Source organism: Arachis ipaensis, chromosome B4 (assembly GCF_059453495.1).
Source record: "Arachis ipaensis isolate K30076 ecotype BB chromosome B4, ASM5945349v1, whole genome shotgun sequence".
NCBI classification, from domain to species: domain Eukaryota; kingdom Viridiplantae; phylum Streptophyta; class Magnoliopsida; order Fabales; family Fabaceae; genus Arachis; species Arachis ipaensis.
Window position 1 is genome coordinate 88987927 of NC_142439.1, and position 23483 is coordinate 89011409.

At 39.6% G+C, this 23483-nt stretch overlaps 1 protein-coding gene and 1 non-coding gene across 2 annotated transcripts in view; one reads left to right on the plus strand and one right to left on the minus strand.

The window, feature by feature from the left end:
* Positions 1-1728: 1728 nt before the first annotated feature.
* On the minus strand, positions 1729-1832 carry LOC148568295 (small nucleolar RNA R71). Its single transcript, XR_015881525.1, has one exon. It is a non-coding gene; the product is annotated as a small nucleolar RNA R71 (small nucleolar RNA).
* Positions 1833-2823: 991 nt separating this feature from the next.
* Positions 2824-23483, plus strand: part of LOC148568296 (uncharacterized) — an 86051-nt gene continuing 65391 nt past the window's right edge. The window contains exons 1-3 of the mRNA XM_088484677.1: positions 2824-3007; positions 3848-5413; positions 5918-6453. Of these exons, the coding sequence (XP_088340803.1) occupies positions 2824-3007; positions 3848-5413; positions 5918-6453 (2286 nt within the window). The remainder of the gene's footprint in view (positions 3008-3847; positions 5414-5917; positions 6454-23483) is intronic.

A 23483-nucleotide genomic window follows, 5' to 3' on the forward strand; every position in this document is an offset into this window, starting at 1 on the left:
CCCCTTTCATTGGGTTAGGGAGCTCTATTGTAATTCAATGAATCAATAATAGTTTATCTTCTTCTTCAATCTTTTCTCTTGAATTTTGTTAGAAAGCTTCTCGATCTAATTCCATTGGGTAGTTGTCTTGGGAAAGAAACTACCCATAATTGGAATCCTTCGGAACCTTGGGAAAGGAATGGAGGATTCATGCTAGAGAAGCTTTCTCACAGTGAATTGGATTGGGGTTTGGATGGATATTGTGACATGTAATCCTACCAAATTGTGGTTCATGAAACTGTGTGGTATAATCAGTGATCGAGCATCATCTCTTCTTATGAACATTTAAACCAAGGGATTGGGAATTTGTTCATTTTTAGAGAGAATTGGTGAGCCAAGGGATTGGGATCCAATCATATAAGATTGCCAAGCAAAATTCAATGAACGCATTGCTTGAGGAAGAGATAAACATGTTTTGATTCGGAGATCTCAATATCTCCTATAACCCAATGAATCCCCCAATTCTGATTTACATCTTCTCTTTACATTCTGGAACTCAATTCATGCAATCACCCCCATTCCCTTTTAATTTCAGCAATTTAGTTTCTGCTCTTAATTTCATGCAATTTAAGATTCCGCTATTTTAATTTCTTGTCATTTACTTTTCCCGCCAATTTTACATTCCGCAATTCTCATCTCAATCTTGATTCCGCTCAACTAGAACACACTTCTAATCCGAATTGCTCACTCAACCAATCCTTGCGGGATTCGACCTCACTCTATTGTGAGTTTTTACTTGACGATAACCGGTGCACTTGCCGGAAGGAATTTTGCCGATCGTGCAATTTCCTAAATCGTAGCATAACTAGTTTATGCGCATCAAGTTTATGGCGCCGTTGCCGGGGATTGGTTTTCGATTGACAATTCTCAAATTGGAAGCTAACTAGATTGAGCAATTTTTTTTGCTTTGTTAATTCTGTTCAAGTTACTTGTTGAATTTTAATTTCTGCACTCGGTTACATGCTTTCTTTCTTTATGCGTTTAAATTCAAGCAACTAACTCACTGACTCACTAACTGTTTGAATTAATTCCTCAATTGCTCTAACCATACTCTTCCATTAACCAAGAGTATTTCACTTGTTTGTGCTTGTGCTGTGTTCTTGTATGACAGGTAGGAGAGGAGAGACATCAACTCCTCCATATACCGAACCAGAGAGGACCCTTCATAGACTGAGAAGGGAAGCAAGAGGGAAGAGAGTACTGGGAGAAGAAGAATCTGAAGGAGAATCTGAGGATAATTTTGAGGAAGCTTTAGATCTCAACATGGATAGAGAAGTTCACAACCATGAGAGAGCTGATGGAAACCATGCTATTCCTGAGAGGAGGGTTCTTAGTTCATACATAAACCCAACCTCTGGGAATTGTGGTAGTAGCATCCAGAAACCACCCATTCAGGCCAACAATTTTGAGCTCAAACCACAGCTAATATCACTTGTGGAGAATCATTGTTCATTTGGGGGAAGTGCTAATGAAGACCCAAACCAACATCTCACAAAATTCCTGAGAATTTGTGACACTGTGAAGTCCAATGGAGTCCAGGAAGATGCCTATAAACTGTTTTTGTTCCCATTTTCACTTAGGGACAAAGCAGCTAAGTGGCTGGAATCATTCCCAAGGGGGAGTCTAACAACTTGGGATGAGGTGGAAAGCAAGTTTCTGGCACGTTTCTACCCCCCACAAAAGGTCAATAGGCTTCGATCTGAGGTTCAGACTTTTAGACAACAAGATGGTGAAACTCTCTACGAGGCATGGGAGAGATTCAAGGATTTGACAAGGAAATGCCCACCAGACATGTTCCATGACTGGGTGCAATTGCACATTTTCTATGATGGACTCTCTTATGAATCAAGGAAGGCTGTAGACCATTCATCAGGAGGTTCATTGAACAGGAAAAAGACTGTGGAAGAGGCCATTGAAGTGATTGAGACAGTGGCTGAGAATGAGTACTACTATGCATCAGAAAGGCACAACACTAAGGGAGTCATGGAGCTGAACCATGTTGATACAATTCTAGCCCAAAACAAGGTGTTTGCCAAGCAACTAGCAGAGCTTACCAGGCAATTAGAAACAAAGCAAGTGGCTGCAATACACACACAAGATCAAGAGGAAGTAAGCATTGAAGGAGGTGATTGGGAAGAGGCCAATTATGTGGGAGACCAACAAAGGCAATCATATGATCCACATTCCAACACTTACAACCCAGGCTGGAGAAACCACCCAAACTTTGGGTGGGGAAACCACAAACCTTACAACCACAACCAACATAACAACCCCACATACCAAAACTCCAACCAAAGATCATACCAAACCACACAAAACACTTACCCTCAACCACCATATCATGGCCAAAATAATCAACCTACCCAACCTAATCCGAACCAACAATTTCAAGATCAATTGAACCGGATAGAAGGAATGCTTGCAACCATGAGTCAAGACATAACCGAATTGAAAGCTTTTAAGGAAGAAGTAAATTCTAACCTGCAAAACCAAGGAGCTGCCATCCTGAAGCTAGAAAATCAAATTTTGTATTTGTCTAAGCAAAACCCTGGGACAAGCGTTTCTCATGCGGCCAAGGCTATTGCAAGGGAAGAATGTAAGGCCATAACCCTCAGAAGTGGAAAGAATCTAAAGGAGATCTCAAAGGAAACCATAGAGGATGAAGCAAGGGAACATGTGAGAGACAAGGAACAAGGACAATCTTTTACACAGTCCGCAACAAAAGAAAAAGAAAAAGAGGTCCTGAAGCCTTATACACCTAAAGCACCATATCCTCAACGTTTGATGAAAAGTGAAAAGGATGGTCAATTCTCCAGATTCTTGGAGATTTTCAAGAAGCTCCAAATCAACATTCCGTTTGCTGAGGCAATAGAGCAAATGCCACTCTATGCAAAATTCTTAAAAGAATTAATGACCAAGAAGAGAAGCTGGAGAAATGAGGAAACTGTGTTGTTAACTGAAGAATGCAGTGCCATCATCCAGCACAAACTGCCTCAGAAATTGAAGGATCCAGGCAGTTTCCAAATCCCCTGCATCATAGGAGAAGTCATGGTGGAGAAGGCCTTGTGTGACTTAGGGGCCAGTATCAATTTGATGTCTCTAACAATGATGAGAAGAATGAAGATTGAGGAAGCTAAACCAACAAGAATGGCACTCCAATTGGCAGATCGAACTTTTAAATTCCCTCATGGGATAGTTGAGGATTTGTTGGTGAAAGTGGGAGATTTTATATTTCCTGCTGATTTTGTGGTGTTAGATATGGAGGAAGAAACAAAAACTTCAATAATTCTGGGAAGACCCTTCCTAGCTACTGCTGGAGCCATCATAGATGTACAAAAGGGTGAACTCACTCTTAGACTACATGATGAGAAATTGGTGTTTAACGTATTCAAGGCAATGAGCTATTCATCAGAATCACTAAGGGAATGCATGAGGGTTGATGTAGTGGACATTGCAGTACAAGAAACTTTTGAGGAAACAATAAAGGAAGTGGCAGAGGAGGAGTTCACCAAGGATATTGAAGATAGTGACATCAAGGCTGCTGAAACAACCATGCTAAGCATGCCAGAGAGAGTGAAAGAAGAGAAGGAAGCACCAAAACCTGAGCTCAAAGCATTGCCCCCTAATCTCAAGTATGCATACTTGGGTAGTGATGAGAGTCACCCTGTTATCATTAGCTCTGCCCTGAGCCAAGAACAGGAAGAAGAATTGATCAAGGTGCTGCAAACTCATCAAGATGCCATTGGATGGACCCTAGCTGATTTGAAGGGGATAAGTTCATCCATATGCATGCATAAAATCTTGTTAGAAGAGGATGCTAGACCCTCCATTCAAGCTCAGAGAAGATTGAATCCCGTCATGAAAGAAGTGGTACAAAAGGAAGTCATGAAGTTATGGCAGGCAGGGGTAATCTACCCCATTTCTGATAGCCCATGGGTTAGTCCCATCCATGTAGTTCCCAAGAAAGGTGGCATAACTGTGGTGCCAAATGAGAAGAACGAACTCATACCCACAAGAACCGTCACTGGGTGGAGGATGTGCATAGACTACAGGAAGCTCAATGAAGCCACCAGAAAGGATCATTTCCCACTCCCATTCATGGATCAGATGCTTGAAAGGCTTGCCGGACATGCTTACTATTGCTTTTTGGATGGATATTCAGGCTACAACCAAATAGTAGTTGATCCTAGAGATCAAGAGAAAACATCATTTGTTTGTCCTTATGGAGTTTTTGCTTATAGACGCATGCCCTTTGGATTGTGCAATGCACCTGCCACTTTCCAAAGATGCATGCTGTCCATCTTTTCGGACATGATTGAAAAATTTATTGAAGTCTTCATGGACGATTTTTCTGTGTTTGGAGATTCTTTTCCTAGCTGCCTACACCATCTTGCCTTGGTGCTTAAGAGGTTCCAAGAGACTAACCTAGTATTAAACTGGGAAAAGTGTCATTTCATGGTCACAGAAGGAATAGTCCTTGGCCACAAAATCTCTAATAGAGGCATGGAGGTGGACAGAGCTAAAGTAGAAATCATTGAAAAACTACCTCCACCAAGTAATGTCAAGGCAGTTAGGAGTTTTTTGGGACACGCTGGGTTTTACAGAAGGTTTATTAGAGACTTTTCTAAAATAGCCAAACCTTTGAGTAACTTGCTTGTCTCTGATACACCCTTTGTATTTGATAAAAATTGCATGCTAGCCTATGAACTTTTGAAGCAAAAACTTTCCTCTGCACCTATCATTGCCCCACCTGATTGGAACTTACCTTTTGAACTGATGTGTGATGCATCAGACCTTGCTATTGGGGCAGTGTTAGGACAAAGGAAAGACAATTTGGTACATGTGATTTATTATGCCAGTAAAGTCTTGAATGCTAACCAAAGGAATTACACAACCACTGAAAAAGAACTCTTGGCAATAGTCTTTGCATTTGACAAATTTAGATCCTATCTCATTGGATCTAAAGTCATTGTCTTCACTGATCATTCAGCTTTAAAATACTTACTTGCTAAACAAGAATCCAAACCAAGACTCATTAGATGGGTTCTTTTGTTGCAGGAATTTGACATTGAAATCAAAGACAAGAAGGGTGTAGAGAACAAGGTGGCAGACCATTTATCAAGGATACCATGTGAAGAAGGAAGCGCACAAAGCACACATATAAATGAGTGCTTCCCTGATGAACAACTCATGGTAATTCACAAAGCACCCTGGTTTGCAGACATAGCAAACTTCAAGGCCACTGGGAGTTGGCCGTTGGAATTTAACAAGCATCAAAGGAAGAAATTGGTAAATGATGCCAAATACTTCATCTGGGACGAACCTTACTTGTTCAAAAAATGTTCCGATGGCATACTCAGAAGATGCATATCAGAGGAAGAAGGAAGGGAAGTCTTATGGGACTGCCATGGCTCCACTTATGGAGGACATTTTGCAGGAGAAAGAACAGCAGCTAAGGTGTTGCAGTGTGGTTTTTATTGGCCCACTATTTTCAAAGATGCAAAGGAACTAGTGAAGCACTGCCATGAATGCCAGAAAGCGGGGAACCTGCCAAGAAGAAATGAAATGCCACAACAATTCATTCTGGAACTTGAATTGTTTGATGTATGGGGGATAGATTTCATGGGACCTTTTCCCTCCTCATACTCAAATAATTACATTCTTGTGGCAGTAGACTATGTCTCCAAATGGGTTGAAGCAATAGCAACTCCAACCAATGATAATAAGGTAGTCATGAACTTCCTCAGAAAACACATTTTTTGCCGTTTTGGAGTTCCAAGAGCAATCATCAGTGATGGAGGAAGCCACTTCTGCAACAAACCATTAGAGGCATTGCTTCTAAAATATGGAGTCAAACACAAGGTAGCCACACCATACCATCAACAAACAAGTGGGCAAGCCGAAATATCTAACAGAGAACTCAAAAGGATCCTGGAAAAGACTGTGGGAACTTCAAGGAAGGACTGGTCGATTAAGCTAGATGATGCTCTTTGGGCATATAGGACAGCTTTCAAAACACCAATTGGAATGTCTCCTTACCAACTAGTATACGGAAAAGCTTGCCATTTGCCACTGGAGTTAGAGCACAAAGCATACTGGGCCTTGAAACTTTTGAACTTGGACAGCAAAGCTGCTGGAGAAAGAAGGATGTTGCAAATTCAAGAGTTGGAAGAATTCAGAGCTGAAGCTTATGAGAATGCCAAAATTTACAAAGAAAGAGCAAAGAAGAAGCATGACAGCAACATAGCCCCAAGGAAATTTGAAGAAGGACAAAAAGTATTGCTCTACAATTCTAGGCTGAAGCTATTTCCAGGGAAGCTAAAATCAAGGTGGTCTGGACCATTCCTTGTCACCAAGGTCTCCAAATATGGACAAGTAGAAATCATGGAAGAAAAGTCACAACGAACCTTCATTGTGAATGGTCAAAGACTCAAACATTACTTGGGAGATGTGGAGGAGAAGGACAAGGTTAAATATCACCTCAACTAAGGAAGCTGACCGTCAAGCTAATGACGTTAAAGAAGCGCTTGTTGGGAGGCAACCCAACCTGAGGTAATATCCTTTTGCTGTTTCTTTTATTTGTTTCAATAAAAAGGGTGAAGTAGTTTCTGTGCATTGCAAAGAAATAAGTTTGGTGTTTCACACCAAACAATGAATTCGTAGATCTATAATTCAAAGGGGAATGTGTGACTCTAAGTTTGGTGTTCCACCATAAAGATCAACTGAACACAACAACCTTTGAATTATATGAAAGGAACAACCATTCTAAGCAGTCACAGAAATGCTTAGAACCCTTAGCAGCAACTTCATTCCAAAGAGAACTCAAGGACTCAAAGAATAGAGAAGTAAGTGGGAGTCTAAGTTTGGTGTTCACACACCAAAACTCGGATACTTACCCACACATAGTTGAGCTAACCACTCAAGTACTTGAGAAGCAAGCAACTTCATCACTCTTTGCAGGAAAGGAAACAAGGATCTTAAAGCATGAAGCAACATTTAGGAGAAGAAGGAGAAATCAAATTGTTTCCTAGCAACAAAGAGAAAACAAGGAATTTCACAAGGTGGTATTGTTCCTTGATAATTCTTTAAAAGGGCAAACAAAAGCATGCTTGTTCTGGTTTAAACTGTAAATGTTGAATCTTTCTGGAATGTGCAGTATTTAGTATATTTGTCTGTTTATTGCTTTGAATAAAGTGAATGCCTAGATGTTTGGATATAACTTCACCTTCTTAAACGAGTGCTTGCCATGCTTGTTCTGTTTCCAAAAATAAAAGAAAAGTTTGAACAAAAGTAACTTGGCTAAATTAGTGACAAATCAAGTAGAATTAAGTGGTGGTATGCATGCTTGATTGTTTAGTCAGATCACTGGAATTAGAGTGTAGAATTATCATGCTTTGTGTAGAAATTGAAAACTGTCTATGGATCTTGATGAATAAATGTCTTTGGCCATGAAAAAGAAAGAAAAAGAAGAAGAAAAAGCCACTGAAAAAGGGCAACCAAAAAGCAAAAAAATTGAGAAAATAAGCTAGGTACCAATGGTTTGAACTTCTGAGACAAATGCCTGTGGTGTTTATGTATTAAGGATATGCTTGGATGAATAGGTTCTGAGGAGTGTTTCAACACTTGGTAACTTGGGTTAACTAACCCGGGATTATCAACCAAAAGTCCATTATCAAGAGCAACCTAAATACAAAACATTTAGTCACACAAAGAGGTGCTGGGCACCAATGTCTCAAGAAGAATGTGAACTAAAGTGCCTAAAGTGGATATGTGTAGTGCACTGATAAGAAAAAGAAAATGCCAAAGGCTTGTGCAACACATGACACTAAGCAAACAAGTAGCAAAAGAAGCTCTAAGAAAAAGAAAAGAAAAACAAAGAAGAGAAAGGTGCCAAGGACATAAGAATAACAAGAGGCCATAGCAGTGTTTGATGGATGCAATGAAAAAGTGATAATCTTACCTGATAAGTATGAAAAAGTGATGCTGCAACTTTCTGCATAAAACCCTTCTGATGAACTTCAAATGCCTGCTAATATAGCCAATGTAATTGCTTTCTGTTTCATACTTTCTTCTCAAATAACTCAGGACTTGCTTAGGGACAAGCAAGTATTAAGTTTGGTGTTGTGATGCCAAGGCATCTTAGGCTAGTTTCACTAGCATTTTTCTGTTAGTTTTAGTTGTTTTATGCATTTTCTTGAGCTTAAAGTAACCAAAAATGGTTAAATGAAGAACAAAGCAATAAACCATCCAAACAGTATGATTTTAATGCAAATTCCATGAGTTTTAGTGATATTACTTGAATGCTATGAATGGAAGATTTCTCATGAAATTTTGCAAGACTTTGATGCAATTGTTTGGATGATTTCAGGGAAGAAGAGGCTAAGCAAGGAAGCAACAAAATCAATAAAGGAAGCTTGAATATCAAATGTGGAGTTTAAGTTCCAGTTTAAGCCTAAACTGGAGTTTAAACGCCAGAATCATGAAGGCTAAGAAATGCTAGAATTGAAGTTTAACCTCCAGTTTAACCTTAAACTGGAGGTTAAACGCCAGAATGAAAAGCCTCACCAAAGAAGCATTCCACGTTTAACCTCCAGTTTGACCTCAAACTGGAGGTTAAACGCCAGAATGATAATGCCACCCAGGAAGGAGTTCCACGTTTAACCTCCAGTTTAACCTTAAACTGGAGGTTAAACGCCAGAATGGGAAAAGCACCAGGGAGCCATTTCCACGTTTAAGCTCCAGTTTGACCTCAAACTGGAGCTTAAACGTGTTCGACCAAGTTCTCTCCTCCAGGGTTGCTCTCTCCATTTCCACGTTTAAGCTCCAGTTTGACCTCAAACTGGAGCTTAAACGTGTTCGACACCTCCAGGGCTACTCTTCTAAGCTTCCACGTTTAACCTCCAGTTTAACCTTAAACTGGAGGTTAAACGTGTTCGACCTCCAGGATGCCTCCTTCCATTCCCACGTTTAACCTCCAGTTTAACCTTAAACTGGAGGTTAAACGTGTTCGACCTCCAGGGCTGCCCTTCCTATATCCACGTTTAAGCTTCAGTTTGACCTCAAACTGGAGCTTAAACGTGTTCGACTACATGACTCTCCAGGGCTGCCTTCTTCCATTTCCACGTTTAAGCTTCAGTTTAACCTTAAACTAAAGCTTAAACGTGCTTCTACAAAAGGCCTCACTGGAAGTGTCTGGCGTTTAAGCTGCAGTTTAAGCTTAAACTGCAACTTAAACGCCACTCTTGGAAAAGGTTTATGGACCAAAGATATTGTGGTTTAAAGTTAGTATTTGAGCACAAACATTAACTTAAACTTATTCTGGTATGAAACCCAATTGAATATCATGGTTTATGGGATTGGGCCTGAAGGATTGATGAGTCTGAAATTTCAATTTATTGAGTCATGTGCCATTATTTGATTATCACTAAGTTGGCTCAATGAATGTTACAGAATTTGGACCAGCAGCCTCATCAAGATTATGGATCATAAACCCAAGGCAAAAGGAAAGCAGGGAGAGGCCTCAAAGCCCAAGAAACACAACAGAAGCTCAATATAGAAAGTGTATAAATAGGATAGAATTTAAGTTAGAAAGGACTTTTACCTTCACTTTGGGCTAGTTTTCATATCTTTGTAATTGAATTCAGAGCTATGACTCACTAAACCCCCTTTCATTGGGTTAGGGAGCTCTATTGTAATTCAATGAATCAATAATAGTTTATCTTCTTCTTCAATCTTTTCTCTTGAATTTTGTTAGAAAGCTTCTCGATCTAATTCCATTGGGTAGTTGTCTTGGGAAAGAAACTACCCATAATTGGAATCCTTCAGAACCTTGGGAAAGGAATGGAGGATTCATGCTAGAGAAGCTTTCTCACAGTGAATTGGATTGGGGTTTGGATGGATATTGTGACATGTAATCCTACCAAATTGTGGTTCATGAAACTGTGTGGTATAATCAGTGATCGAGCATCATCTCTTCTTATGAACATTTAAACCAAGGGATTGGGAATTTGTTCATTTTTAGAGAGAATTGGTGAGCCAAGGGATTGGGATCCAATCATATAAGATTGCCAAGCAAAATTCAATGAACGCATTGCTTGAGGAAGAGATAAACATGTTTTGATTCGGAGATCTCAATATCTCCTATAACCCAATGAATCCCCCAATTCTGATTTACATCTTCTCTTTACATTCTGGAACTCAATTCATGCAATCACCCCCATTCCCTTTTAATTTCAGCAATTTAGTTTCTGCTCTTAATTTCATGCAATTTAAGATTCCGCTATTTTAATTTCTTGTCATTTACTTTTCCCGCCAATTTTACATTCCGCAATTCTCATCTCAATCTTGATTCCGCTCAACTAGAACACACTTCTAATCCGAATTGCTCACTCAACCAATCCTTGTGGGATTCGACCTCACTCTATTGTGAGTTTTTACTTGACGATAACCGGTGCACTTGCCGGAAGGAATTTTGCCGATCGTGCAATTTCCTAAATCGTAGCATAACTAGTTTATGCGCATCAGAAGACTACAAGATGGTCACTACAAGTGATAAGGAGACTGAGGAAGAGCCAAATAAACCATTAGAACAACCTGGAGATACATCAGCAGAGAAATAGGAAGAGGATCACCAAGAAACCAAAATTACACAGAAGGAGTTGCTGAGGCTCTATGCACCTTTTCCCCAAAGACTCAAGGGTGGTGTAGAAAAGAGAATATACTCAAAGTTTTTTGACATGTTTGCATCTCTCCATATGAACATACCATTCATCAAGGCTCTCCAACAAATGCCCTCATACATTAAGTATATGAAAGAGTTGCTGACTAGGAAAAGCTCACTCAAAGGAGGGCAAACAATAGTGATGAATAAGGAGTGCAGTGCTCTCATTCAACCAGAGTTGCCTACAAAAAGGAAGGACCCAGGGAGTTTTCACATCCCCTGTGCCATAGGAGAAACAATATTTGATAAAGGACTCTGTGACCTGGGGGCAAGCATCAACTTAATGCCTTTATCCCTTATGAAGAAGCTGCAGATTAATGAGCTAATGCCCACAGACGTAGTCATCAGGCTGGCCGACAAAACTCAAAAACAAGTAGTAGGAGTGGTTGAAAACGTGTTGGTGAAGGTTGGAAACTACTTCCTTCCCACAGACTTTGTCATATTGGAAATGGAAGATAGTCACCTCCACCCAATCATATTGGGAAGACCATTCCTAGCTACAGCCAGAGCGCTCATAGATGTGGAGCGAGGAGAGCTAATATTAAGGATACATGACGAACAACTCGCATTCAATATCCTCAAACCCTCACAAGAAGCAGATCAGAAAAGCAAGGAACCAAGGGGAGAGCACGACAAAGAACTGGTGGAAGAAACAAGTATTGAAGCACAAGCTGTACACCTGGGAATCCCTTTGGTTGATGAACAAGACAGTCAGTAGTTGTCACAGCAAAAAGAAAACCAGGAGGAACCTAAACCACCAGATTCATATGAGACCAGCAACAAAATTTCATTGGAAAAAGAGGTCACAAAGAGCAGGGCAACAGTAAAAAAAATAAAGAAGAAGGCACCAAAGAGGTGGAGGAACAAGAAGATCCCTACAGAGGATTTTTCTCCAGGGGATAAAGTGATCTCAGCTTATTCCCAGTTATCCCATCTCATCTCTCCACCATCCCATCTCAGCTATCTAAAGTTTTCACCATCAACAGAATTCTCTCCCTAGAACATGTGGAGATTCTTGATAAAGCCAATGGAGATATATTTACTACAAGGGGGGAGGATTTGAAGCATTACCAACCACCCTGACGAAGTCAGAACGTCAAGCTAGTGACGCTAAAGAAGCACTTCATGGGAGGCAACCCATGTTTTATATGCTTTTAAAGTAGTTAATAATGCAAGGCTCATGAATTCCAAATCAACTTTGACACATACTTGAATGAATCTTTTATACAGCACATAGTGAAGAACAAGTTTGGTGTTCAAGGCATACTAAGAGAGCATAAATGCAATTCATATCATGTCACACTTAGAGCCTTGAACAAAAAAACTTTTTACACCACAGTGTCACAAACTAAGTTTGGTGTCATCAATGTTACATACATGAACAATTAATTAGTCAGTTGGTTTATATTCATGAATAGCACTTACCATTTAGAAACAAAAATTTTAAAAAGTAGTTATTCTTTTCTTTTAAATTTTGCCGCCACTATCCACAAATTCATTAATCACATTTCTTTTGTTTTGTAGGAAAATTGATGGGACAATTGAAGGAGGAAGGGTTCGGCCACTTCAAAAGAAGAGGACTATACACGTGTCTTCAAGGGGAATGCATTGGGAAATGTTGCCATGCAACATTGGAAGAAGAACACGCTTGGAAATTGAACCAACCCCATCATAAAGTTGATGATCATTGTGCCCATCCCACACTAAACCCCATCCGTTCATCATAGACCTATACATTCAATCCACACCTTTCATCTACTCACCGCTTCTCTATATAAGAGGTTCTTATTCCATACTCCCTTTCACATTCCAATTTTCATCCTTTACACTTCCCACTCTCGGCACCCAACTCCCTTTTTACCCATCAAAAACACTCTCACTCATTCCCTTCACTACACCCCATCTTAACTGGCCGAAGCCCATTATCCACACCCTTTACACCTTCACATATCAAAAATCACTTATGGCATCATCAATCTCTAAGAGAAGAAAAAGGAAGGAGCCTGTGGAGCAACACCCTTTCGATGAGAAGAAATTCAAAACCTTTCACCATGCATTGCAATATAGATGGATGGTTGATAAGGAGATCATATATGAGCTAGGCTTTCAAGTCAGAAAAATTGAGTGCCCCAAAATCACAGAGAAGGTGGAAAAGAGAAAATGGGAGCTCCTTACTGATCCAGTCATAAAAGTAAATGCAACTCTTGTAAGAAAGTTTTATGCAAATGCAGTCAGGTATGATAAGGTAGATGACTCCTATATAAGCTTCGTGAGAGGGGTAACCGTGGACTTCATCCCCATGAGCATCATGAGGACATTAAAGCTACGAGCCATACCATTTGTAGAAGAAAGCTATCACTCCAGAATAGATGGCAGCCCCAATCATGACTAAATTGTACAAGATATTTGCGTGCAAGGAGCTGATTAGGTACGAGATCCTCAGGGGAAACCCAAGTTCATCAAGAGAGGGGACCTCACCCCTGAAGCAAAGGGGTGGTTTGAAATTGTAAGGAGATCCATCCTTCCTGCCGGGAATAACTCAGAGGTGAATCTTAAGAGAGCAACAATGGTTCAATGTATACTTAAAGGGGGAGAGATCAAGGTCCATGAACTTATTGCCCAAGGTATTAGGAAGATGGCTGAAAAGAGCAATTCTGGAGGAAGGTTAGGCTACCCCAGCACTATTTTTCGTCTGTGTGACAGGGATGGAGTGGTGTTCGAGGATGAGGACCCCGAGTGGATAAAAGTGGGCATCCCAATTACTGTTCAACGGATGCATGCGGTTGCATCTCCCCTACCTCAACGAAAGCCAAGAAAGAGGCCAGCCCATCAAGTAGTAGAAGGACAAAACTTAGAGGAGCAAGCCCCTTTAGACATGCACCAGCTACAGGAAGCCATTGATGGCTTATCTAGACAATACTTGGAAAATCAAGGGGCACAGAAAAAGTTGCAACTACAGTTGGTAAGCCGTCAAGAAGAATTACTCTCTGGATGGATGAATCAACAGGGGGAATGGCAAAAGCAATTGATGGAGCAGCAACTGGAACAAGGGAAACATTGGGGTGAATCCTTCCACAGGATAGAGCAAAGGCAAGATCAACAACAAGAAGCCATCCAAAAGCTAATCAACATCCAAGAACATCAAGGTGCACACATACAGAGCATTCACAGAAGGAGTTTACATGAACGAGACTGGACATCATGTAAACACTCAAGCCAGGCTCGGGTACTTAGTTGGACAACTGCCTGTACTGCACTCGGGAATCACAAGATATGAAGAAGTAAAGGATGAATTAGCGCGAAAAGAAAGAGAGAGGGTAGAAAAGAGTCATGAATCAGTAAGGAAGGCACTTGAGGAGTGGAAGAAAGCTAGACTAGCACGGATACGAGGAAACACAAGTGGACACAAAGAGGACAAACAAGAGGGAGAGCATGAGCACCCCCATGAGTAAAAGGTGGTGGAGTTCCCCCTTTGTTCCATCTTTTTCAAGTTTTAAATAAGGAAAATCATGTATGAAATAGAACATGCTTCCATGGTAATTTAGGATTTTAAATTCTACCTTTAAGTTTTTACTGCTTAGGTCTATGCTAGCTGTGCCAAATGATCTGCTGCATTTTCACCTTGCTTACTTGTATGCTTGTCCTTTTGAATCAAATAAAAAGAGAATGTATGCTATGAAAGACCAGAGTGAGGTTCATATTGTGGAGTAAGTTCCTAAGTTTGTGGTGTGGTAATAGATTAGCTAAGTTGGTTCACCAACAAGGTAGGAAGGCAACTATCTGTCCTGAATCATATGCTTGAAACACATCCCATGAGACTAGCTACATAACAAGATCCTAATAAGAAAAGGGGAAAGAAAAATGAAAGTTGAGAAATAAAGAAAAAGAGTAAGAAATAAGGCTAGGCACCAAGGGTTGAATCTTAAGGCATGTGTCTGTGGTGCTCCTGTGCAAGGGATATACTTAGATGAATAAGCTCTCAGGGGTGCCTTATCACTTGGTAACTTGGGTTAACTAACCCGGGATTATCAGCTGAAAGTCCACTATCAAGAGTAACCCTTGCTACAGAGCACTTAGTAACCCAAAGAGGTGCTGGACAACAAGGTCTCAAGAATAAAAATAACAAATCATGTGCCTGTGGTGTGAATGTATGGGGGAAAGAGACTTGAGGGAGTAAGTCCTTAGGGGTGTCTTAATATCCAGCACCTTGGACCAACTGGTTCGGGAGTGCTGGCTGAAAGCTTATCTTAAAGAGTCGCCCCCTTACAAAGCACCTAGTCTAAAGAACACAATCAAACCCTGAAAAGAAAAAAAAGGATCAATAAATAAAAGTCTCATAGGGTGCAATCAAGTGAGTATTCCAGGGCATGGTAAAGTAATGAAAGCAAATAAAGGAATGAACCTAAGTTGCTATGCATGAAACCCCATAAAACCAAGGACATGACTTCCACAATAATAATTCATTTCTCTTGTCATTTCATTCATCATTCTCTTGTTCCAATACTTGCTTAGCGACAAGCAAGCTTTAAGTTTGGTGTTGTGATTCCAGGGCATTTTGGCCAGTTTCACTGACCTTTTCTTTATTGTTTTAAGGTAGTTTCATGTACTTTCTTAGGAAATAAGCAAGTTTTGGGTAAATAATCACTTACATCTTGATTCAAGCAAACATTATGAATTTTGTATGATTCTATGAGAATTATGCATGAATTGAATGATAAAATGAATGATGCATGATCTCATGGGTTAGAACCTAGCTTTGATGCACTTTATTTGCTTGATTCCAGGACAAAAGAAGCAAGGAAGAGCCACGTTAGTAGTCACGTTAGTCTAACTAACGTGACCACTAACGTGAAATGGGAGCTAGCTTGCAACGTTAATGAGAAAAGTGATCACCAATAACGCCTTCGTGAGCTATCATAGCCCACGTTAGTTGCCACGTTAACTACGTTAACGTGGAAGCTAATGTGGAAGAGAAGTAAAACTCCAACGTTAGTGGTAAAATTGAATGCCACTAACGTTGGAAAAAGGGGCACACCTAGCCACGTTAAGAGTCACGTTAAGTACATTAACGTGAGCTCTAACGTGGAAGGAACAAAGAAGTGCCAACGTTAGTGACACTCACCTTTGTCACTAATGTTGGACTAAGCCACTATTAGCCACGTTAGTTGCCACGTTAATTGCATTAACGTGGAAGCTAATGTGGAGGAAAGGAATGATGAGCCAACATTAGTGACACTCACCTTTGTCACTAACGTTGGAGATGGCTATCACTACCAGGTTAGAAGTCATGTTAATCTAAGTAACGTGAACTCTAACGTGGGAAGAAGGGGTGTTTGGAGCGTTAGTGACAAAGGTAAGTGTCACTAACGCTCTCGAGGCTAAGGCATGCCCACGTTAAGAGCCACGTTAGTTATACTAACGTGGACTCTAACGTGAGAAAAGGGGGCTAAGAGCAACATTATTGAAAAAGGTAAACCCCAATAACGTTCGCGAAGGATCAAGAGGCAACGTTAGTGGTCACGTTAGTGCCACTAACGTTAAAGTTAACGTGAACCATCTTGGGCTAGAAACGTTAGTGAAAAAGGTGATTGTCACTAACGTTCTCGAACCCACATTTCACTTAAATGTTAACACCACTAACGTCCTAGCTAAAATCCATGCCTACTTCACACTTTCTCTGCAAGTAAAGCTGAGCCCACTGAAGACTCCAAGCTGCTTCAACTCAAGATCCAAAGGCCCATATCCAAGACTTGAAGAGCCAACTAGAAGAGCAGAAGAGTAGTATATATAGGAGTAGTTTTGAACTAGAGGAAAACTTTTGGGATTGGGAGAACCACTCTCTGTATAATTTTACTTTCTCTGCAACTTCTATTTTTACTTTCAGAATGCATTCTCCATCTTTGTTTTCCATTCCTAGAGCTATGATCTCCTAAACCCAATGACTTCCCCATTTCTGATCTCACCCATTCTCTTTAATTTCTGCAATTTACTTTTATGCTCATCTTTCCAAATCCCCATTTAATATTCTGCAATTTACTTTCCGCCATTTACATTAAGCTCTTTATTTCCAGTATTTACATTTTCTACTATTTAATTTCTCGCCATTTAATTTCCTGCAACTCTCACATCAAATTCTACTTAGCTCAACTAGAACATTCTTCTAATTAAAGTTGATTGACCAATCAATCCCTGTGGGATTCGACCTCACTCTATTGTGAGTTTTTACTTGACGACAATTCGGTATACTTGCCGAGGGAAATTGTTGAGAGACAAGTTTCTGTGCATCAACTGGCAGCGATGCGAATGCATGGACGACGCGGCTGCATGCCTAGCGTCAAAAGGCAGCGACGCGAACGCGTAACTGACGCAGAGGTGCGCCTTAAGCAGAACACAGATGATGCGAACGCGTGACCGAAGCGAACGCGTGATAAGAAAAACTCCAGATGACGCAACCGCGTGACCCACGCGGACGCGTGACAGATGCCACGCACCAGAAACTGCAGAAAACGCCCCGAGTGATTTCTGAAGCCCTTTTTGGCCCAGATCCAAGTTCAGAAAGCACATATTAGAGATTATAAAGTGGGAGAATACATCCATTCATGGGGAGGCCTTCAATTATTCACTTTTCACAATTTAGATGTAGTTTTTAGAGGGAGAGGTTCTCTCCTCTCTCTTAGGTTTTAGGATTAGGATTCCTCTTTAAGGATTTAGAATTTCAACTCTTCATCAGGTTCAATATTTATTTTACTTTATATTTCTCTTTTACTTTCAGATGCTTTAATGCTCTCATTTAATTACTTATGTTGCCAGATTGGCTTATGAACTCCTTATGTTTAGATTGATTTTCTCTTATTAATGCAATTGAGGTATTTCAGATCTAAGATTCTTATTTAGCTTTTTATATTATTGGCTTTAATTGATTAACTGGAAGCTCTTGAGTTATTGACTATCCGTGATTGGTTGTTATGTCGGCTAAATTTGACTGGTATTCCACTAACTCTAGTCTTTCCTTAGGAGTTGGCTAGGACTTGGGAATCTAACTAATTAGTTCACTTGACTTTTCCTTGCCTTCATAAGGGTTAACTAAGTGGGATTAACTTTCATTCTCATAGGAGTAACTAGGATAGGACTTCCGAATTTTCATGCCGTGCCAAGAGTTTATTTTATAGTTATTTATTTATTTTATTTGTCATTTAAATTACTTGTTCCTTACTTTCAAAACCCCCAATCTACAAAACTCATAACCAATAATAGGAACATACCTCCCTACAGTTCCTTGAGAAGACGACCCGAGGTTTAAATACTTCGGTTATCAATTTTAAAAGGTGTTTGTTACTTGTGATAACCAAAACGTTTGTACGATAGGATTTTTCTGTTGGGTTAGAAACTATACTTACAACGCGATTACTTTCATTCTTTACCGATAGAAAAACTGATCGTTCACGCGTCTTTGTACAAACTCCAATCCATGCGTGCGCGTTAGGTATGCGCACGCGTTGCTGCAAATTTCTCCATGTCGCGCGCATGGGTGAGCCATGCGTGCACGTCAATGCTCGCTGGTTATCTCCTTAATTTCTTGTGTTCCTTCTATTTTTGCAAGCTTCCTCTCCATTCTCTAAGCCATTCCTGCCCTATAAAGCCTGAAACACTTAACACATAGATCACGGCATCGAATGGTATAAAGGAGAATTAAAATACACAAATTAAAGACTTCTAGAAAGCAAGTTTTCAACCAAAGAACAAAATTAGGAAAGAATTGTAAAATCATGCAAATCATATGAATAAGTGGGCAAAGGATTGATAAAAACCACTCAATTAAGCATAAGATAAACCATAAAATAGTGGTTTATTATTGCCGAGTGTCTAGGGACGCGTACGTCTATTGTACGCATACGCGTCGATGTTGCACGTGACTCACTGAAGTTCACCTCGTGGCCAGCGATTTCTGAAGCATTTTGGGCCCAATCCAACTCATTTATGATGCTATTTAACCCAAGGATTGAAGAAGTATGACCCACTTAGACACTTAGTTAGTTTTAGTTTAGTTTTATCAAGTGATGAGCGGATAATTTATACGCTTTTTGGCACTATTTTTAGTATGTTTTTAGTATATTTTAGTTAGTTTTTATTATATTTTTATTAGTTTTTATTTAAAATTTACTTTTCTAGACTTTACTATGAGTTTGTGTGTTTTTCTGTGATTTCAGGTATTTTCTGGCTAAAATTGAGGGACCTGAGCAAAAATCTGATTCAGAGGCTGAAAAAGGACTGCAGATGCTGTTGGATTCTGACCTCCCTGTACTCGAAGTGAATTTTCTGGAGCTACAGAAGCCCAATTGGTGCGCTCTCAATTGCGTTGGAAAGTAGACATCCTGGGTTTTCCAGCAATATATAACAGTCTATACTTTGCTCAAGATTTGATGGCCCAAACCGGCGTTCCAAGTCAGCTTAAGAATTCTGGCGTTTAACGCCAGAACTGGCATAAAAGCTGGAGTTAAACGCCCAAACTGGCACAAAAGCTGGCGTTTAACTCCAAAAAAAGTCTCTACACATGAAAGCTTCAATGCTCAGCCCAAGCACACAGCAAGTGGGCCCCGGAAGTGGATTTTTACACTAAACACCCTAGCTTACTCATTTTCTGTAACCCTAGGTCACTAGTTTACTATAAAAACTACTTTTAGTGATTCATCTTAGACCTCATGACACTTTACACATTTCATATTGTATCTTCTACAGCATGAGTCTCTAAACCCCTGTTGGGGGTGAGGAGCTCTGCTGTTCTTCATGAATTAATGCAATTACTACTGTTTTCCATTCTATCACGCTTGCTTCTATTCTAAGATATTTATTCGCACTTCAACCTGATGAATGTGATAATCCGTGACAATTATCATCATTCTCACCTATGAACGTGTGCCTGAAAACCACCTCCGTTCTACATGCAATCAAGCTTGAATGTGTATCTCTTGGGTTTCTGATCTAAGATTGGAACTTTCGTGGTATAGGCTAGAATTACTGGCGGCCATTCCTGAGATCCAAAAAGTCTAAACCTTGTCTGTGGTATTCTGATAGGATCTGGGAAGGGATGACTGTGACGAGCTTCAAACTCGCGAGTGTTGGGCGTGTGACAGATGCAAAAGGATTAATGGATCCTATTCCAACATGATCGAGAACCGACAGATGATTAGCCGTGTGGTGACAGCACATTTGGAACATTTTCACTGAGAGGACGGGAAGTAGCCATTGACAACGGTGATGCCCAACATAAAGCTTGCCATGGAAGGAGCCTTGCGTGCATGAAGAAGAAGACAGTAGGAAAGCAGACATTCAGAAGACAAAGCATCTCCAAAACCTCAACATGTTCCTCATTACTGCATAACAAGTATTTATTTCATGTTCTTTTACTTTTTACAATTAAACTTGAGAATTGTTGATATCCTGACTAAGAGTTACAAGATAACCATAGCTTGCTTCAAGCCGACAATCTCCGTGGGATCGACCCTTACTCACGTAAGGTATTAATTGGACGACCCAGTGCACTTGCTGGTTAGTTGTGCGGAGTTGCAAAAGTGTGATTGTAATTTCGTGCACCAAGTTTTTGGCGCCGTTGCTGGGGATTGTTCGAGTTTGGACAACTGAAGGTTTATCTTGTTGCTTATATTAGGAATATTTTATTTTTGTTGGTTTAGAGTCTTTTATTTGAGTTTAGTTTCATATTTTAAGTTTGGTGTCAATTGCATACTTTTACATTCTTTTAATTTTTCGAATTTGCATACTCTTAGTTGTTTCTTGATATTTAAAAATTCTAAGTTTGGTGTCTTCTTTGTGTTTTCCTTTAATTTTTCGAAAATTTGTGTTTTATTTTCTAAAAATTTTAAGTTTGGTGTGTTTTTGTGCTTCTATTTATTTTAAAATTTTTCAAAAATTTATTTTTGGTGTTCATCTTGATCTTCAAAGTGTTCTTGGTGTTCATCTTGACATTCAAAGCTTTCTTGTTTGTTCTCTTTGTTTTGATCTAAAATTTCTAAGTTTAGTGTCATTTTGTTGTTTTTCTCTTTTCTCATTAAAATTCAAAAATAAAAAAATATCTTTTCCTTATTTTCTTCATAAATTTCGAAATTTTGCATTAAATTAGTCAGAGATTTTCAAAATCATATCTTTTTTTTAGCGAAGTCAAAATTCTAATTTCAAAAATTGATCTTTTCAAATCTTTTTCAAAAAATCAAATCTTTTTAATTTCTTCAATCATATCTTTTTTTTTTAATAAATTGCAGTCATATCTTCTCAATCATATCTTTTTCAAAATAATTTTCAATCATATCTTTTTTATTGTTAATTTCAAAATCTTTTTAATTAATTAATTAATTTAGTTTTCAATTTGCTTTTATTTTCTTTTCTTTTTGTTTTTGAAACTTTATTTTATTTTCCATTTATTTTACTTTATTTTATTCGGTTACTTTTAATTAAATAAAATAAAAAATATTTAAAAATATAATTTATTTGCAATTCATATCAATTCCCTTTTCTCCATCATGGACATAAGTGGAAATGAACAGTCCAGAAGGACTCTGGGGTCATATGCTAACCCCATTACAGCTGCATATGGGAGTAGCATCTGTATACCTCCCATTAAAGTAAGCAGTTTTGAGCTAAATCCTCAGCTCATTATCATGGTGCAGCAAAATTGCCAGTATTCCGGTCTTCCACAGGAAGAACCTACTGAGTTTCTGGCACAGTTCTTACAAATTGCTGACACAGTACGTGATAAAGAAGTGGATCAGGATGTCTACAGATTATTACTGTTTCCATTTGCTGTAAAAGATCAAGCTAAGAGGTGGTTAAATAACCAAACCACAGCAAGCATAAAAATATGGAGACGGTTATCAGACAAATTCCTGAATCAATTTTACCCTCCAAAAAGGATGACACAGCTGAGGCTGGACATCCAAGGCTTTAAACAAGAGGATCATGAATCTCTTTATAATGCCCGAGAGAGGTACAGAGGGATGCTAAGGAAATGCCCCTCTGAAATTTTTTCAGAATGGGTACAGTTAGACATCTTTTACTATGGGCTTACAGAAAGAGCTCAAATGTCTCTAGACCACTCTGCTGGTGGATCTATACACATGAGAAAGTTAATTGAAGAGGCTCAAGAACTCATAGATACAGTTGCTAGAAATCAACATCTGTACTCAAGCAGTGAGCCCTCCATAAAAGAAGAAGTTATGACAGCAACTACTGATCATAATCCTCAAGAACAGATTGTTGAACTTAATTAACAATTACTCTTTATAACAAAACAATTAGCAGAATTTAAAGAGATGCTCCAAGACACTAAAAATGCTAACAAAAATATAGAAGCACAATTAAATCAGACAAGACAGCAGCTATCTAAATAGATAACAGAAGAATGCCAAGCTGTTCAACTAAGGAGCGGGAAGACATTGAATAATTCAGCTCAAAATAGTAAAAAGCCAAGAAAGGAACAACTGACAGAGGGTGACCAAACCACTGCCCAAAATCCCTCTGAGGACAGCAAGAGCCCAGAGAGGAATAATTCTGGCGTTCAAACGCCAGAAAAGGGAGAAAAGTTGGCGTTAAACGCCCATTCCTTGCCCAGTTCTGGCGTTCAAACACCAATGAGGGATCAGACACCTGCAAGTGCTTATAGTAACCCCTCTAAGAAGGCTTCTCCAACCACTTCTGTAGGGAATAAACCTGCAGCAACTAAGGTTGAAGAATATAAAGCCAAGATGCCTTATCCTCAGAAACTCCGCCAAGCGGAACAGGATAAACAATTTGCCCGCTTTGCAGACTATCTCAGGACTCTTGAAATAAAGATCCCGTTTGCAGAGGCACTTGAGCAAATACGCTCTTATGCTAAGTTCATGAAAGAGATCTTAGGTCATAAGAAGGATTGGAGAGAAACTGAAAGAGTGTTTCTCACTGAAGAATGCAGTGCAGTCATTCTGAAAAGCTTACCAGAAAAGCTTCAAGATCCAGGAAGCTTTATGATACCATGCACATTAGAGGGTGCTTGTACCAAGACAGCTCTATGTGACCTTGGAGCAAGTATCAACCTAATACCTGCATCCACTATCAGAAAGCTTGGGTTGACTGAAGAAGTCAAACCAACCCGGATATGTCTTCAACTTGTTGATGGCTCTATTAAATATCCATCAGGCATCATTAAGGACATGATTGTCAAGGTTAGGCCATTTGCCTTTCCCACTGACTTTGTAGTGCTGGAAATGGAGGAGCACAAGAGTGCAACTCTCATTCTAGGAAGACCTTTCCTAGCAATTGGACGAACTCTCATTGATGTCCAAAAAGGGGAAGTGACCCTGAGAGTTAATGAGGATGAGTTCAAGTTAAATGCTGTCAAAGCTATGCAGCATCCAGACACATCAATCGACTGCATGAGCGCTGATATTATTGACTCAGAGCTAGAGGACATCTTTAAGGATGTTCAGCCTGATCTGGAGGAACCAGAGGAAATAAAAGAACCTCTAAAAATCCCTCAGGAAGAGGAGAAACCTCCTAAATCTGAGCTCAAACCACTACCACCATCCCTGAAATATGCATTTCTGGGAGAGGGTGACACTTTTCCAGTGATCATAAGCTCTGCTTTAAATCCACAGGAAGAGAAAGCACTAATTCAAGTGCTAAGGACACACAAGACAGCTCTTGGGTGGTCCATAAGTGATCTTAAGGGCATTAGCCC